The sequence below is a fragment of the Podarcis liolepis genome, assembly GCF_965112155.1.
Source record: "Podarcis liolepis genome assembly, chromosome: 8".
NCBI classification, from domain to species: Eukaryota; Metazoa; Chordata; class Lepidosauria; order Squamata; family Lacertidae; genus Podarcis; species Podarcis liolepis.
In genome coordinates this window covers 43,352,289-43,370,556 of record NC_139560.1, presented here as the reverse complement: position 1 = coordinate 43,370,556, position 18,268 = coordinate 43,352,289, and the positions used below count along the sequence as shown (strand labels likewise).

Genomic DNA, 18,268 nt, shown 5'->3' with positions numbered 1-18,268 from the left:
AAGGCATCCTACAAAAGAAGTCTGGATCATTTCATACCCACCCACCCCTGGGTATCTAGAATTCTCTCTTTGAAATAATCAATATTGCCCAGGAAAGCAAATGACATTCAAAAAACAAATTACGGCCAAGTCTTTAAAGGGTAGTGTTATTTCATCCATGCATCGCATCCCATTATTTCACCTGTGCATCGGAGAGTAGTGTTATTGTATTGTCTGTGTAACATTGGTATATTATTGGGCATTATAACTCCAGGAAGATGACTTTGTGTGCCAAGTTAAAACAGCAATGGCAGGTTTGGGATCATTCATAAAGTATGTCATACATCAATATTTAATTTTTAATTCAGTTTTTTTTCATTTGGGTATGTGTTTTCTTTCATTCTTCTAAAGCATAATGCAGATCTCATATTTTTCAGGCTTCAGTCAACCTTTACATTCCCATGGTGCCTGTGCAGGTCACAATCATACAAACATTAGACCTCCAGTTCCTAGTTGATGGCCACATTATGCTGAAAGCAAATGTTAGCCAAAACGTTTTTTAAAAATATTGGAAACTGGGTGTGATACATAGTATAACAACTTAGGAATTAGGAATGTGCAAACTGAAGATTTGCAAGGAGGTTTTATTTTATTAGATAACAGCCCCCACTGTGGCTTGTACACTTCCTTACTTACATGGGATGTTGTCCAGAATTTCATTGAAGATGGCTAGAATAATAAGAGCCAAGTGCATCTCACTCTCAGCCCTTTTGTTTTCAAATCAATGCAATGCTTTCCCCTGTTCATTTCATTAGTTTTCTAAGAGGATCCCCAAGAGGAATATCTAATCCCTTAACCCTGTCAAGGAGAGGGGGGGGGGGATTCTTTTATAAGTGTGTTTGTTGCTCTGTTTACCAGAAGCACATAATTATCTGATTCATTGAACAAAGTGATGAACTGAATCCTGGGATAAATCCTAGCCATCGAGCTTGACATTATTAGAGAAAAGCAAATTGAGTCGGGTTCAGACTAGAGGAATTTGAGAGCTACTGTGCTTTTGAAGGACCAATAGGAACAAGGGTGTGAAGGAATGTACGGAGTTTGATCCTTAACAGCAAATCATTGGCCTGGAAGAAATGTGCTCCTAGAAAGAAACACACATTAAGAACACAATCTTGAAAGGAACTGTGAGGAACCCAATCAAAAATGCAAGTTACCTGTGTTTCCCCTTCTTCAGATGTAATATCTGCCTACTCTGGCTTCACTTTAGAGAATATCTCATATTTGATATAAATATTATATGTTACTTTCTTCTACAAATGCAATTTCAGCTTAGTTGCCCTTGTGTCATGGACAAGCATTAGGGTTAGGGTTAAGACACAAGAGTGCAGACTTCCAAGACAGTATTAATTATGTAGATAATATACATGTTCTCTGGGTTGTCCATAGTTTCTGCTATCAATAATGCAGTATTACCAGATGATAAGGGTCAATTGTATGTAAAAGTCACATGGTGGTGGTGGCAACATAACCCTGAATCAAACTCACAGATTGGGACTCTATATTGGTTTGGGATGTTGGTGTGATACCCAGACATGTTTCTCATGGTACAACATGGGCAACTCCATAATGTCTGGTGGTAGCTTTATAATATACCTTATCAGATTAGTTAATCACACATATACCTTTGCCATTGTTTTAAGACTTTAATTTTTTAATTGTATTTTATTTGATTTATCTTTATAAGCCACCCAGCAAACTATGTTATTGGGTAACCAATGTAAAATGACTATGATGATGCAACTCATAAGTTTGATTTTTTGGTGGGGTTCACAATGCTAAAGGACTGTGGGAAATCAGGATTTGTAGGGAAAGCATATTTGAGAATCAGAAAATATAAGTATTCAGGTGCATTGCAGCTACATATTGGAAGTCAAACTGCAGGTTTCAAAGGATAAGAGAGGTGTTTTTTTAGATCAGTGCGAGGAAAAAAAATCCCTTCTGAACAATGAATGTTACTTGTAGAAGATCACACACTGAAGTGAAAGAGATGACAATAGGATCTGTAGGATTCAAACTTTATCCCTCAAGCTAAGAACCTGAGACCCACAAATGTAAGCCAAAGTATTAAAACTGCTTAAATTCATGAAAATGAAGGTTAACCTGATCTTGGTGTAGGCTGAAGTGCCCATCTTGAATGACAACTATGCTTCCTCTAGGCATTTATCCATCTCCAGCCTCCTCCTGCAGTCATGAAAGCACAAATCTCCTCTAAAATGTTGCTGGGTTTGTGCATTGCCCATAGGCCTCTAAAGTAGATGCTCTAGGCTAGGGCAGACCACTTTTCCCAAGTGACATTGTCTTCTAGAAGTCTAGAACTAGAAAGTCTGCATGTAGTGTTCATGTCTGACACATCTTGAAGTCACTTTAGCCCAGCCTCCAAGGATGGAGGGCAACTAAGTGCAGGGGGCAGTATGATGGCTGTGAGAAAAAGGAACAGTTGGATTGGCAGTGGTTGGCAACAACAGACTGGCAATTTTGCTGATGAAAAAGCTGCGGATGGTTCCAGAGTCTGCCTCGCCCTATTTAGATGATTTGAAAATATTATATACACAGCTATTTAACTATTTCAGGAGATACACACATGAACATTAATAGACCACTTCAGATGTTAGGAATAGGTAAGATCAGAGCATGAGCTGGGCTGCACTGAATAGTCCCACCTGCCATAAAGCATATGTCAACTTGTCTCATTCTCTGGAGTTTGTGCCTACAGCACAAATGTGTGCAGGGATGGGATTTCACATGTACAGACAAATACACAAATGCTTGCTCTCTGCAGAAATTCACACTGTATATGCAGATACTGTGGAGAAGGACTGGTGTCTGTGTGGCCCTGGGGCTGAGGTTAATTGGTGTGGCCTAGCTCAAATGTTGGCTTTTCCCATGAGCATAAGGCAGAGCTTATGTTGTGAAGGCAATGTATACCTCAACAACCAATCCTTTGTTGCTGGACCCCCACATAGTTGAGCATTTCTTGTGACTGTGAGCGGAATCTGGTATAATTTGATTGTATGAGTTACACAGGCATCTACTGGATATTGTCCATGACATGCCTCACTTTCCCTGCCATAAGGAACTGTCCACCTTACATTACACAGAAATAATGGTTCGCTCTACTGGTGCTGAACTGATGTTGGCACAAATATATTTCTAAACGAAAAATGTGTTATTTATTTTTCTCTATTTATTTTTGAACATTGCATGTCAAATTCTGTGTTGTTTTTTTAAAAAAAAGATTTACCCATTAGCCTATATATGAAGCCACTAGATATGGAGTGTTATTGAGCTGCCTTCATTCCACATGCACACTTCCCTGTTTTAGCAAATTTAACACCTCTTTCCAAGGACTGTTAATGATGATGAAGACTCAGATAAGATCGCCAGAAGGGCTAAGGACAGATCTTTAGACTGAGAATTATTATTTTTAATCCTCCTTTACAAGGGTGAAGAAAGTGAAATTCTCACTTACTGCTGTATATATATATATTTAAGACTCCGAGTTTACTGTATATTTTTAAAGCCCTATTTAAAGTAAAGGTTGTCCGTGCAGAAAAGAAAGAAATAATCATAACTCAAAATCTTGGCTATATGTTTCCTTTGTAAGCACTTTTATACCCTGCAGGTTGGATAAACAAAATTGAAACTTCAGTTTTTAGTGATTTCAAATCTTGATCCCACTAAAGTAGAAATTGAATCCCTGGGGCATAAGAAATACATATACAATGCTTCTATATGAGGTTTCATGTCACCACAAAGGCATTTCACTGTCTCACAAGAATGGCTATCCTGCTTGCATTAGCCCCATACTCTGAAAGAACAAAATCTCCTTAATTTCCCCTACGTTGAAATACAAATCCATTTGTTGCCAAACGTTTAGCTTGTCATTCCAACAAATTGGTTCTCTGTAGCTTGGATTACACTGAGTTAATAACGTAGCTGCACTTTTCAGGTTTTATTTAATCCTTCCCTCACAATAAAATGTGTTTGGTTTATAATACGAGGGGGAAATACTTAAGTGATACAAAATGTTTGTCTCGATACCTTCAGATGCTTAAAGTTTTTGTTTTGTATACCAAAATAACACTTACCTTCATGAAAATGCTACAGATGATCTGGAGATTTAATTTTCTTTTTGAGCACTTGAACACAAAATGCTTGAAATGTATTTGACTGTGATTCTGAGAATGGTTGTCTAGCTGATATAACTGTTTCATGGGAAATTCTCTTTATATTCATATTTCTGCAAATCTTCACTTTTTGTTATACATAAGTTATTGTTTAAATAGCAATACAATAGCAAACCCTAATATATGTGTCCATTGAATTCAAGCTACACCTTGAGCAGCAGTGCTTAGAAGTTAATGGGTCTCGTGCAACAATTTCTCTTCAGATTACTGTTTAGATGCCAACATAAAAAATACAAGTGTAACTTGTCAAATTTATTGATCGATTGGATTATATTCTGCCCTTCGCCATAAAATGCTCACAGGGCAAATCATGTAAAGTTACCACAAACATATTACATAAAAGTAATCTTACACATTCAGATACTGTACATCAAAATCAAATGGAAAAATGAATTCACATTTCCCTCCATCTGTCATAATAGCTCTTTTAAAACAATCCATACTTGAAAAGGCCTAGCAAAAAAGAAACAATTTTGCCTAGCTCATTGGTGATGCCATTCTCCTGGAGAAGAGGGTTCCACAGTTCAGGTGTTGCCACTGAGAAGTCCCTATTCCAAGTTCCAATCATTCAGTCTTTACAAGGCAAAAGTGAAAGTTGGTCACTTTTACTTTTCAAATTAACGGAAGTATTGCTCTGGAAAGTGTTGGGGCAACACTTCTGCAAATGTTAAAGGGATAGTTGGTGAATTGTATTCAGATGGTCCCTCTACTTGAGGATGGATGTTGTCTGAGAAGGCTGCCTAAGAAGCAAATACCTTGGTTTACGAACTTAATCCGTTCCTGAAGTCCGTTCTTAAACCAAAGCGTTCTTAAACCAAGACGTGCTTTCCCAAAGCAGTGTGGGACTCAATTTACAAATGGAACACACTCAACAGGAAGTGAAACATGTTCTGCTTCCAAGGTAAAGTTCACAAACCAAAACACTTACTTCCAGGTTTGCAGCGTTCTTAATCCAAGTTGTTCATAAACTAAGCTGTTCTTAAAACAAGGTACCACTGTACTTGAGTTTGGAGCATTTGTTGCAGTTTCCCAGTATGGTTTTAGCAAGGCTGTCTGCTGGATGCAAAAGAATCTCTCACATTCTTCACACACAATGATTGACATACACAGAATGTACATAGCTGGTGGTTCTTTTTCAGCAACTTTTGAAGCTGCTAAGAAGTTGTATTAAAAAAAGACCTAAGGCAGGCTGCTGAGGACAACTTCAAGTTCAATATCTAAGGCTGAAACCTATGGCTTATTTTTAAAGTGAGGCATTTTGTGAAGCCGAACTAAGCATCGTATGAAAATGGCACTGCTTATTCATTTGTTCTGCACTCTGTCCCCTCTACCAAAATTTTTCAGAAGGAAAGTCTCCCAAGGTTCCATCTTATTCCTAGAGTATAAATGGGTGAATTGCAAACAAAGGATGCTAGAACTGTTGCTTAACATGGGCTGATGGGCTGCCATACACCTGGATTTTCCTGGACATTTAACCGAATTTCGCCCCCACACTGCTGCCGATTGCAGTATTCCGGATATGTCCAGGAAAATCCAGCCTAATGGCAACCCTAGAAATAATTTCCACTTTCAATAATACATTGAGGTCTTATTTAGGCATCATGTTTTGCAAATATAGATGTCATTCAGTGGGTAAACGTAATTGTATTTATCCATTCGTTCCAGGGTGTATATGATTGAGAGTGATCAGGCATGCATTCAGGGACCCAGTGCATGGATTATTTTTCTTTTGGATCATGACCAATATCTGATCTTGTATTTCTAGATTTCAAGACATGACAAGCCCCATGAAGTCCACTTGTAAGGATCCACCATATGGGCCACAGATTTGCTCCTGTTGAAAGATGACCAGTTAAAAAAATGATTTTAAAATATTGATATCATATTGGCAAAAGAATCTTCAATTGCTGAAGATGAGAAATATAGTTTCTTTTCTTTACCTGGAAGGGAATGTAAGTTCCTTTCCCACAAAGGTTGCATCTCTGACAGTCTTGCTGTATTGGCCTCTGTTGATGCAAGCATCCACATAATAAATAATACGTCCAACTGTAAAGATATCCAGATATATTGACTTTAGTGGCAAACCATTAATTCTCTAAGTTTGTTTTACCCTTGTGCATGAGCCTTAGAATTGCTCTTGCATTTTCAAAAAATACAATGACTGAATCTAGCTTGATTCTCAATATATGGGGCCAAATCTAAGGGCATTTTCTCAAGTTACACTATGCGAATACGTTGCAGATGTCTTGTGCCTGTCTAGCACTTCTAAATGCTGTTAAAGCCTGACAGAAAGAAGAAGGGAGCTATTTTTAACTTGAATGTACTTTCGAGTCATTGTAGTTTTCTCATTCGATTTACAGATGTGGGAAATGCAAAAACCAACTGGTGAAAATAGCCGAAGGTATTCTGTTTCATTGGCTTTTCCTTTATTGTACTAGAGAAAAGGAAGTCAATCAAGCAACTTGCTCCCTCCAAATTGGGGCTCTGATGGAAGCTATTTTGGCAATTTGCCCACCTCCATTGCCACATCAGCGTAGCATAAAACAGAGCAGATTGCAGGAACATTCATCTTTAATGTGGAGGTGCTACCTGTGGAGACTACAGGGGCCAGCATGTGGTGCTCTTTCTTTATCCATGCGCCAGATCAGCCTAAAGGTGGCTGACATGCTGGGAGAAGCAGCTGTCCAGCGGTGATTAGTGGATGCAAAGCACAATAGCACCATTTTGAGATGCAGGCAGTCAATGTGGAGCACTGTAGGAGATGTAACATCCTAACAGTTTGTTGAAACAAGTTCAGAGGAGAATCCTCTTTGCACAGATTTGGCTAATGCACGTCTCCACACCTAATGGCCAGGTGCATTTGGGCAAGAGGTCAACAGATAGTTTAGTAGATAGATCAGGGGTGGGAAACATCAGGGTGTAGGCCTCCAAATGTTCTTAGACTTTTGGCTTTTATCAACCCAGGCCAACATGACCAATAGTCAAGGATGTAGTCCAGTGTCCTCTCCCTCACATAGATAGTGTGATTATTGTGTGTGTGTGTGTGTGTGTGTGTGAATAAAAACAAAGAGAGAGATCCTGGAGTAGCAAATGATTGTCTACCTTTACTGTATTGTACCTATGGGAGTAAAGTATCTGACAGGGACTCGCATGATGTCTCCAAATGTTCTGCTGCTCATAGACTATTTGCCATCCAAATTCTGTAAGGAAAGAGAAAACTATCAGTTTGGCTGGGATTAAAAACTCACGCAGAACTACTGAAACTGTGGAGACATCCTGGGATACAGGAAAGCTGAGAGATAAGGAGCTAAGAAATAGATACAAAGTAGACAGCTGACTAAGAAAGAGTAGCCTCATCAGAGTTCATTTTCAGAAGTCTTGGATTGCTTTCCCAGTTGAATGTAATGGAAAATCAACGACCAATAACTTTTCATTTTTTTTCAGAATTGAAATAATTGTGCAGGCATAGAAGCCCCTTCTTTGTGAAGGATGCAGGAAAAATTCAGGCACTTGACTCTGTCAAGAGCAAAGACTTTCTACTGAGAATGTTTCCTCTGCTTGGATATGTCAGAGGTGAGGAACCTATACCACATAAGCCTGCCAGGTTGTTTGGATTTAACTATGCTTACCTTTCCCCTGCCTGATGTCCTATAAAGGCTGGTGTGGGAAAATTCAAGCTTAAGCTGCAATGGAAGAATTTGGAGTGCAGACACGGCTTGATTTTTTTTTGAAAGGTGATGCTCATGAAGGAGCAGGTTCATAGCTTGGGGGTGCTCCTGGATCCATTAGCGTCACTGGAGGCATAAGTGACCTTTTCGGTACAGAGTGTCATCTGCCAGTTTCAGCTGGTGGGACAGCTACTTTCTATCTGAATGTGGATGCTGTCTATGCTCTGATGACTTCGAGGTTAGATTACTGCAGTGCACTAAGCATTGGGTTTCTTTTATATGTGGTCTTGAAACTGCAGCTGGTATAAGAGTTAGCAGCCATACTCTTGAGTGGCATCAGCCATGCTGAACATATCATGCCCATTCTGACTCAGCTGTACTGGGTTGCATATGTTTACAGTAAAAATAATTTGGAGATCGGGACCCCAAAACCTCATGGGATGCCCTCCTGAAGACCCTTCATCAAATTCCCCCTTCTAGCAGAAGTGTAGAGGGTGACTACAAGAGAGAGAGACTTTTCAGTAGCCCTCTGAATGCTCTTCTGAAGGAGATCTCTCTTGCACTGAGGTTATCTTTGTGATGCTTTGTACTTTCATTGTTAATTTTTCTGGGGGTATCTGCTGGCTGTATGCTTTAAGATGATCCTGTGATGCTATGGGGTTGATGAGGTTTTAGAACTTAGAACTTTTTTAAATATATATATATATGTGTGTGTGTGTGTGTGTGTGTGTGTGTGTGTGTGTGTGTGTATATGTGTGTATATATATATATATATATATATATATATATATATATATATATGCAGGTTTTGGTGTCTTCGGGTGTCTTCCCGTGTAAGAGTTGGGGTGTCTAGGCGACGTTTCGACGAGGTCTCACTCGTCATCTTCAGGCTGGTGCTTTCGGCTTCTTGTTACTGGAACAGAGCAGGATCTCAGTGTTTGAGTTCCTATAAATACTGTTGAGGGGGTGTGGTGTATAGCCTCCAACGTTCTGGGCAGAGAGGAGGTTCCCAGGTTAGTGTGCCTTTTCTTCTTTTGTTCCTTAATTACTTGAGGGATATCTTGAGTGATTTCTTGAGTGATATTCTGAGTACCACTTAGGTGGGTCATTAGGTGTGGATAAGTTGCTAAAGCTTTCGTGTCTTGACCTCTTGAGCTTGTGAAGAGTTTTTCTGAGAAGATGGCTGTACTGCACTTAGTTGTGCTCTGGCTTGGCTTCGTGTATAGGGGCGAGCTGTGGTTTTGTGCCCTGTGCCAGCCAGATCTGTGTAGGGATTGCAGGGGGGTGCAGCATCCGGAGGTGCCACTATGGTTTGGTTACTGGATGGTGTCTGTAATTTATCTGTGGAGAGGGTCTGGGTTTGGGTCTGGTGTGGTTGATTGGTGATGGCGTTCTGTGTGCCTCTGGTTCTGGTGTCGGTTTTTGTGGGGAGGGCTAATTTCCAGATGTCTGGCAGGCGGGACGTGTCGTCACGCTTGTTCATGTTGTGAGGGTGTTTCTCTATCTCGATGGCTTCCATGATTATTCTCTTGTGGTGATGTTCCATGTTAAAGAGCAATTTGGAATCTGCAAAATTAATTTCGTGTCCTGTTTCTTTCATGTGTTGGAAAAGAGAGGAAGTTTTTTCTTCTTTTTTGACGGCATTCTTGTGTTCTGCGATACGTGCATTTATTCGTCTGTTTGTTTGTCCAATGTACGTGGCTGGGCAGACTTTGCAGGGTATTTCATAGACCCCTTGGTTTTCCAACTGGATTTTATCTTTGGGGTTTCTGAGGATATTGGCTATTTTTTGGTTGGTGCAAAAGGCTGTTTTGATATTGTGTTTATGGAGGATTTTGCTAATTTTGTCTGTAGTGCCCTTGATATAAGGAAGGAGGGCCATGCCATTGTTTTCTTCTGTGTCTTGGTTTTTGGGGGGTGTTTCTTTTTGGATTAGCTTCGTAACCCTGTTTTGCTGGAATCCATTGGCGATTAACACATTTGAGAGATTCTGTAACTCAGTTGTCAAGTGGTCTTTGTCAGCCAGGCGTTTGGTTCTGGAGATGAGAGTCTTGGCTACGGAGTTTATTTGTGCAGGGTGGTGGTGTGATTGTGCATGTAAGTAGCGGTTGGTGTGTGTTTTTTTCCGGTAGATAGTGTGTCCTAGGGAGCCATCAGGTTTTTTGTAGATTAGGACGTCAAGGAAGGGAAGTTGGTTGTTGGCTTCTATTTCCATAGTGAATTGTATTTTGGGGTGTAGAATTTGCGATGACCGGTGAGAGGGGTGATCCCATAGGTGCTCCTTCTATCTGTTTGTATCTTTGTCCATTGTGGATGAAGTACGTGTTGGTTAGGCAGTGGTTGGTCAGGTCCAGGATGTATTCGGGGGGATTGTATTTGTTTTGAATGGCTGTCAAGGCTTCATTAATGGGCACTTGTGTGAAGAGAGATACAACATCGAAGCTCACAAGTAGGTCATCGGGATGTAGGTTTTGCTTCTTTATTGTTTCTATGAACTGGAAGGAGTTTGTAACGTGTGAAGCGATGGATTCTGCATAGGGCTGAAGTTGCTTAGCGAGAAATTTAGCGAGATTTTATAGAGGTGAGCCTATGGAGCTGACTATTGGTCTGAGTGGTGTTCCTTCTTTGTGTATCTTGGGGAGACCGTAGAGTTTGGGGCAAAGCCATTCAAAACAAATACAATCCCCCCGAATACATCCTGGACCTGACCAACCACTGCCTAACCAACACGTACTTCATCCACAATGGACAAAGATACAAACAGATAGAAGGAGCACCTATGGGATCACCCCTCTCACCGGTCATCGCAAATTTGTACATGGAACACTTTGAAACCAATGCTTTAGACAAGTCAGAACACAAACCCAAACTTTGGCTCAGATATGTTGACGACACCTTTGTAATTTGGCCACACGGGAAAGAAAAACTAGATAGCTTCCTCACACATCTCAACAGCCTACACCCCAAAATACAATTCACTATGGAAATAGAAGCCAACAACCAACTTCCCTTCCTTGACGTCCTAATCTACAAAAAACCTGATGGCTCCCTAGGACACACTATCTACCGGAAAAAAACACACACCAACCGCTACTTACATGCACAATCACACCACCACCCTGCACAAATAAACTCCGTAGCCAAGACTCTCATCTCCAGAACCAAACGCCTGGCTGACAAAGACCACTTGACAACTGAGTTACAGAATCTCTCAAATGTGTTAATCGCCAATGGATTCCAGCAAAACAGGGTTACGAAGCTAATCCAAAAAGAAACACCCCCCAAAAACCAAGACACAGAAGAAAACAATGGCATGGCCCTCCTTCCTTATATCAAGGGCACTACAGACAAAATTAGCAAAATCCTCCATAAACACAATATCAAAACAGCCTTTTGCACCAACCAAAAAATAGCCAATATCCTCAGAAACCCCAAAGATAAAATCCAGTTGGAAAACCAAGGGGTCTATGAAATACCCTGCAAAGTCTGCCCAGCCACGTACATTGGACAAACAAACAGACGAATAAATGCACGTATCGCAGAACACAAGAATGCCGTCAAAAAAGAAGAAAAAACTTCCTCTCTTTTCCAACACATGAAAGAAACAGGACACGAAATTAATTTTGCAGATTCCAAATTGCTCTTTAACATGGAACATCACCACAAGAGAATAATCATGGAAGCCATCGAGATAGAGAAACACCCTCACAACATGAACAAGCGTGACGACACGTCCCGCCTGCCAGACATCTGGAAATTAGCCCTCCCCACAAAAACCGACACCAGAACCAGAGGCACACAGAACGCCATCACCAATCAACCACACCAGACCCAAACCCAGACCCTCTCCACAGATAAATTACAGACACCATCCAGTAACCAAACCATAGTGGCACCTCCGGATGCTGCACCCCCCTGCAATCCCTACACAGATCTGGCTGGCACAGGGCACAAAACCACAGCTCGCCCCTATACACGAAGCCAAGCCAGAGCACAACTAAGTGCAGTACAGCCATCTTCTCAGAAAAACTCTTCACAAGCTCAAGAGGTCAAGACACGAAAGCTTTAGCAACTTATCCACACCTAATGACCCACCTAAGTGGTACTCAGAATATCACTCAAGAAATCACTCAAGATATCCCTCAAGTAATTAAGGAACAAAAGAAGAAAAGGCACACTAACCTGGGAACCTCCTCTCTGCCCAGAACGTTGGAGGCTATACACCACACCCCCTCAACAGTATTTATAGGAACTCAAACACTGAGATCCTGCTCTGTTCCAGTAACAAGAAGCCGAAAGCACCAGCCTGAAGATGACGAGTGAGACCTCGTCGAAACGTCGCCTAGACACCCCAACTCTTACACGGGAAGACACCCGAAGACACCAAAACCTGCATTCCTGTACCCGTGAAAATCTACGAAAGCATATATATATATATATATATAATTAGTTTTGCTTGTTTGTTTTAATGTTAATGGAATATTTTGTACCTGTTTGATATTTTTGCTGTGAGTTGCTATCTGGCCATTAAGGTGATGAATACACAAGAACAATAATAATAGCAGCAGCAGCAGCAGCAACAACAACATATAATCTAGAGATTTGTGGTTAATTCATATATACACTTCATCCTTTGATGGCTGATGTCCAAGATTTCAATCCACAGCTAATGTTGAATGTCTTTGAAATGGAGAAACCTCACAAAACAAAAGACTAAAGGGGGCTTATCTGAAATTTCCATCCCCATTCTAATAGTATAATTGCTTTGTTTTCATACTTTTGAGAGCTCAGGCACATGGGAGCCTCAAAGTGGGCTTTCCAAGATGCAGCTTTGAGCGCACTGAATTAGAAAACAGGATGAAGCACACTGGTGCAACGAGCAGATTCTAATGGCTCTACTTTGACAGCCTGCCCTTGTTCTACAAATGGGTATTCGGTGCATTAAAAAGGTCATCCTCTTCCTGATCCCTTCAGCATTGTTGGCAATGCAATTATTTCTGCAGCACTAGAATGATGTGCCATAAACAGGAGGGTTATGACTTCCCTCAGCAGAAAGCAAGTGCAGGTTTTCAAAGAAAAAGCTCTTCAAAAACTAGCATCTTTAATAACATCAGCTGAAATAAAGCACACTTCTAGCTAAGTGAATTGCTTTTAAATAAATGGGTTCCAGGGTGCTGTTTTCTTTCCTTTCAAAACTTGCGAGGTATGTGTGTGAAAGCCTGTCCTTAAGAAAATGCAAACAAAATTCTTCAAGCTATTGGATTCACTGTGTACAGAATGCCTGCTGTTCATGAGGAATTTTTCTACAAATGGAAAGAAAAAATGTCAGAGAAGCGATGGAAGAACTGTTCTTCCCAAGCTTTGCTAACATAGGAATGTTTGTTTATTTCTGCTTTTTGATAAAACTGTGGCGTTTCGATCAGAGTGAAAAGTATGCAGGCACAATTTTGGTCCATTGGTGGAATGTTTCTGGGTGCAGAAAGGACTGCCCAAATTGGAGAGGTAGCTTTTGACGGAGAAAGGAGGGTACATGAATGTAACAAACCATTTTGGTTATTTTTTTCACTTTGCCACCTTTAGCGATAGCAGCAAGAGAACCCCTTCTGATTATCCTCCCCTGGAATGTCACTATGTCTTTACATATTAATGCTCTAAGGAAGGGTTGGGGAACCTATTCCTCCCACTCATTATGTTGATGTACTCCAACTCCCATCATCCCTGACCATTGGCCATGTTGTCTGGGGCCAGAAGAAGCTGGAGTCCAACAACATATGCAGAGCCACAGGTTGCCCAGCCCTGTTCTAGTGGAAGAATAACAGCAGTAATTGATGCAGCAAAGACAGTGGCGTAGCGTGGGTTGTCAGCACCCGGGGCAAGGCAAGTAATTTGCGCCCCCTAACCCGTGGATTTACGCACCCTAACCCTAACCTCCAGATGTTGCGCCCGGTGCAGCCGGCCCCCCCTGCACCCCCCACGCTACGCCACTGAGCAAAGAGTTTTCTCTTCACTTTAACCTGTAGTGGAGGCAGCAATGAAAGAGTCTCCTACAGGAAGATGTAGCATCCTGGACACAGAGGAAAATAAAAGCAGTAGTTCACTACAATGATCTCTCTTTTCTTCTCTGGCCGCTGCTGAAGCTGGCAGCAAGAAGTTCATTATATTTGTGTCCCCTCCCCCCAAAAAAAACCCCTCAAAGGAAAGTGTCTCCCCATTTTGCCACCCTTGAATGGGACACACACACAAAAAGATCAAAGAGAGCTTTCTCCCAAGCAGAAATGGATGTGAATAGCACCATTTCCTTCCCCAGGGGATTCTGGGGACAGGGCCCTACTCCTGTCCTTGTTGAGAACATATGCTTTGCTGGGGAGCAGAAACATGCATATCAGCTCCATTGCCTTTCCTTTCATCTCCCAGTAAGTTGCTGGGCCCTCAGAGGGAAGGGAAAGTGGGTAGGTGAGGCAGCAGAAGTGGACTCTGTGAATGACCTTCCACATTTTGTTGGTGCTTAAACTGTGCACTGAGTTTCTCAGGCAAATGAAAAAGCACAACCCATTTGAAGTGGATGCTTGGGCAGCCCTCCTTGGAAGTAGGTTCCATGGTTCTTACAGGAACGGTGCCATCTATTCAACTGCACAATTATCTCTTTTGGGTAATTGTGCAATAAAGCAGGAAACCTTGTACAGTGGTACCTTGGTTCTCAAACTTAATCCATTCCAGAAGTCCATTCCAAAACCAAAGTGTTCCAAAACCAAGGCGCGCTTTCCCATAAAAAGTAATGCAAAAGGGATTAATCCATTCCAGACTTTTAAAAACAACCCCTAAAACAGCAATTTAACATAAATTATACTATCTAACGAGACCATTGATCCATAAAATGAAAGCAAAAATCAATGTACCATATTATAAAATAAATAAGACAGTATTGTAGATGATAAAAATAAAAATTATTTTTTTTCCTTACCTGCACTGATGATAGTCATTGTTTGGATGGGGGGGGGGCTTTTATCCATTTCTGCAGTCACACAATTGGTCAATCAGTAGCTGAACTGGGTCCCACACAGTCACAAAAACAAATTAACCGAGAAAGCCACAAAAACAAAAGCACCAAACTTAATCCGTTCCGGAAGTCCGTTTGACTTCTGAAATGTTCGAAAACCAAGGCATAGCTTCTGATTAGTACAGGTGCCCAGAAGCAATTGCTGACAACCGCATCGGACGTTCAGCTTCTGGAAAACATTTGAAAACAGGAACACTTACTTCCGGGTTTTTGGCATTTGGGAACCAAGGCGTTTGGGTACCAAGGTACCACTGTATAGGATAATTAGCCAGCTGCCAATATCTGTCATGTTTAAGATTTCATATACAACTGAGGGTTCCCACCCCTGCTTGCTCCACTCACCAACCCCACTCACTCACACACCCCTGGGCATCCCTCCCTTTACACCTGACCAAACCGGCACCCTTTACTACCCTGTCTCCCACAGCTCACCCCACCTCACTTAGCTTGCCTTCTACCCCTCCCCTGTGAAGCTCACCCCAAATATGGCACCCCATCCCTCGCAGCTTGTTAATATGTTCAATGGAGGGGTGATCCCAAACTGCTCCAGTAATGTTTAATGTGAGGGATGCTTCAGAGAGTGCCAAACTGATCTCTGAAGTGCCTCACACCCTGCTCAAAATGTGCTCCAGCAGCATTTAATTGGGAGGGGGATGTTTCTCAGAGAGTGGTTTGCCAATCCGCTGTCTGAAACACTTTCTACTCTCCTTTGAGCATCACTCCTTCCTCATCAGCTCACTTGCACTGCCTGCCACCTATGACACTTGCTTGCTCACCTGCTTGTCGTTCTGTCGTCATACTGCAGTTGGAGTGGCCGCCTACTGGCAGCTATGCAAACTACAGCATGATGACAATTTTTCTTGCAAAAATATAGTATAGAGAGATATGTCACTCTTCAGATACAACTGAAGAGTCTGCCTTTGTTTCCTCCGCACATTTTCCCTGACTCATCATTTGATTCAAAGAGTTTTACTGCAAACCAGTTTCCTTTTAGGGATCTGATGAAAAGAGTTGACCAAGCTAATCTGGCTCTCATTTGAGAATGGTTTGGTAATGCCTTCCCCACTGAACCTGATCCGTCTCACTCACTATCCTATTGCATTAGCGGTTGGGGAAATGGTGTGTTTGAGCACATTTCTACCTCACTTTTACAGGGCAGGTTTGAAACCTGTTCCTGTAATAGAGTCCTATAAAAGCTTCCTCCATGCTCTGTGCTCACAGCTCTTTTCCACAGCATTAAGAGAATACTGCTTGTGTGTCATTTCTAAACACTGGAACCACTAAGGAGCATTAAAAAAAGAAAACAGTGTAAGAAATAGATCTTTCCCAGAACACCTTTGAAAATCACTGAAGCATACCTGCATGCCTTCAAAGTGGAGGAAATTGCCGCCACAAACAGCCTACACCCATTTTCTACTACCACAGCTGCAGACCAGTGAGGATGAGAATAAATAACTCTGTTTTTATCCATGAACATAAATAACTAAAATATAATTGCTATGCCCTCACCCCTTCACTCATAAAATGTTAAGAAGAGATTGCAGAAGTTTGGATAAAGTCATTTCTGTGGACAGTTAAGCACTGCAGTCGCTGCATGACTAACTTTTAACTATGTATCTGTGTAGACTGGGGGAAAGGGAGACAGCCTGTCACAAGAATTGCAAGAGGGACTCACATTTGGACAGAGATAGAAATGGTCCACCTCTTTAATAACTGTGGGAAGGACTGCTTGACAGCCCTGAATTGCATTTGACACTTGAGAATAAGGCAAAAAAGGTCAGATCAGAATCACTCTACGTAATGCACAGCTTCCTAGAATGCTGCCTCCCACAACCAACTCATCCTTCTCCCAAAGCCCACATTCTGTCATCTCACATTGATTTCATAGGGTTGTGTGTGTGTGTGTGTGTGTGTGTGTGTTGGGGGTGATGGTATAACCAAAGCTATGAATCAATGCAAACCTGGGTCATATTGAATCCTGTAAACTGATGTAACAAGGAGGAGATAAACATACATTTAATTACGAATGTAGTTATTTGCATAAACCAAAGTAAATCGGAGAAGCTGACATACCTATATGTAGTTTCGAAAAGAGAAGTGGGGGAACTCCAGACATTCACCTAACGGAAGGAAAACGTTTGGGCGGAGCTTTTCTGGGTTGAATACTCCCCAACTCCTGTTCTTAAATGCCACAATCATGAGTTTTATCCATGTTATTTAAATTTGCCATGTACAAATGTTCTGCTAACCCAGAAATAGTACCTCGGGTTAAGAACTTTGCTTCAGGGTGAGAATAGAAATCGCATGGCGGTTTCAGTGGGAGGCCCCATTAGCTAAAGTGGTACCTCAGGTTAAGAACAGTTTCAGGTTAAGAATGGACCTCCAGAATGAATTAAGTTCTTAACCCGAGGTATCACTGTACATCAGTACCCTCTGATTCCACTTCTCAGCAGTTCCAGATCTGTAGCCTACTGCCACAATATCATTACTTTTTCTTGTCTCTCTCCTATCCTCACCTAGGTGCTTCCAATAGAACTTCTATTTTCTGATCCAATTATTTCTGTGCAGGTATGTACACATTCTTTACATGTAATACTACCCCTCCCTTTCTGCTGTGTTTATCCTTTTTCAAACAGCCAAATCTCACAGCAACTAATATGACCAGATCTGACCCCTGGAAAAATGGGTGTGCTTAGCACACCATTCTAAGCTAGGGAAGGGAGCACCTGGTTACAGTCCTGTCTGAGAATCCAGGAGCAAAGCCAGGTCCAGGGGCTTCCCCAAACTGCAGGCCTGGTTAGGAGAACAATGCAGATCCAAAAGTCAAAGCCCTTTGCAGAGGAACTGAGAGTGCATCCACATAAACCTTTGTTCTAGGCAACAGGCTGGATTTATAGTGAAGCAACATATTTCTCAGGTATTATAGGCACTTTGGGAGTGCTTTGCTTATATAGTAGCATTTCATTGTGCAGCCATCTAGGAAAGGTCCCATTATTTGCTATGGTGATATATTGCAATAAAAGTGTTTGGATTTAACCTTGATTTCTGGGTGGGTCTACAGAACACCTAACCTTGTTTCCCGGAGAGCCAATGCGGCGCAGTAGATGAAATGTGGAGGTATGAGTACAAATCCTCACTCAGCTACAGATGACCACTTTTTAGGAGGATAATGAGTGCTTCTAGGTGAGGGCATAATGTAAATTTGTTGTTGAGATGTAACAAATGTGTTACTGGCAACATGTTTTTTGAACTTATCAAATTAAACAACTCATTTATGGAGGGGGAAAAGCAGGTGTGCATGTATATACACACAC

General features: G+C 41.5%; 1 protein-coding gene across 12 annotated transcripts in view; it reads right to left on the bottom strand.

Moving 5' to 3' along the window:
- LOC310713519 (uncharacterized protein) overlaps nucleotides 1-18,268 on the bottom strand; it is a 67,537-nt gene that overhangs the window by 15,902 nt on the left and 33,367 nt on the right. For 8 of the 12 annotated variants that reach the window (XM_083517819.1, XM_083517822.1, XM_083517817.1 and 5 more), the window contains 2 exons: nucleotides 7,348-7,429; nucleotides 6,170-6,275 (listed from right to left, as the gene is read on the bottom strand). In XM_083517819.1, the coding sequence (XP_083373945.1) occupies nucleotides 6,170-6,275; nucleotides 7,348-7,408 (167 nt within the window). In that variant the 5' untranslated portion in view covers nucleotides 7,409-7,429. Of the gene's footprint in view, nucleotides 1-6,169; nucleotides 6,276-7,331; nucleotides 7,430-18,268 lie in introns of all 12 variants that reach the window. The other 4 variants (XR_014529286.1, XR_014529287.1, XM_083517825.1 and 1 more) reach the window with 1 other exon arrangement.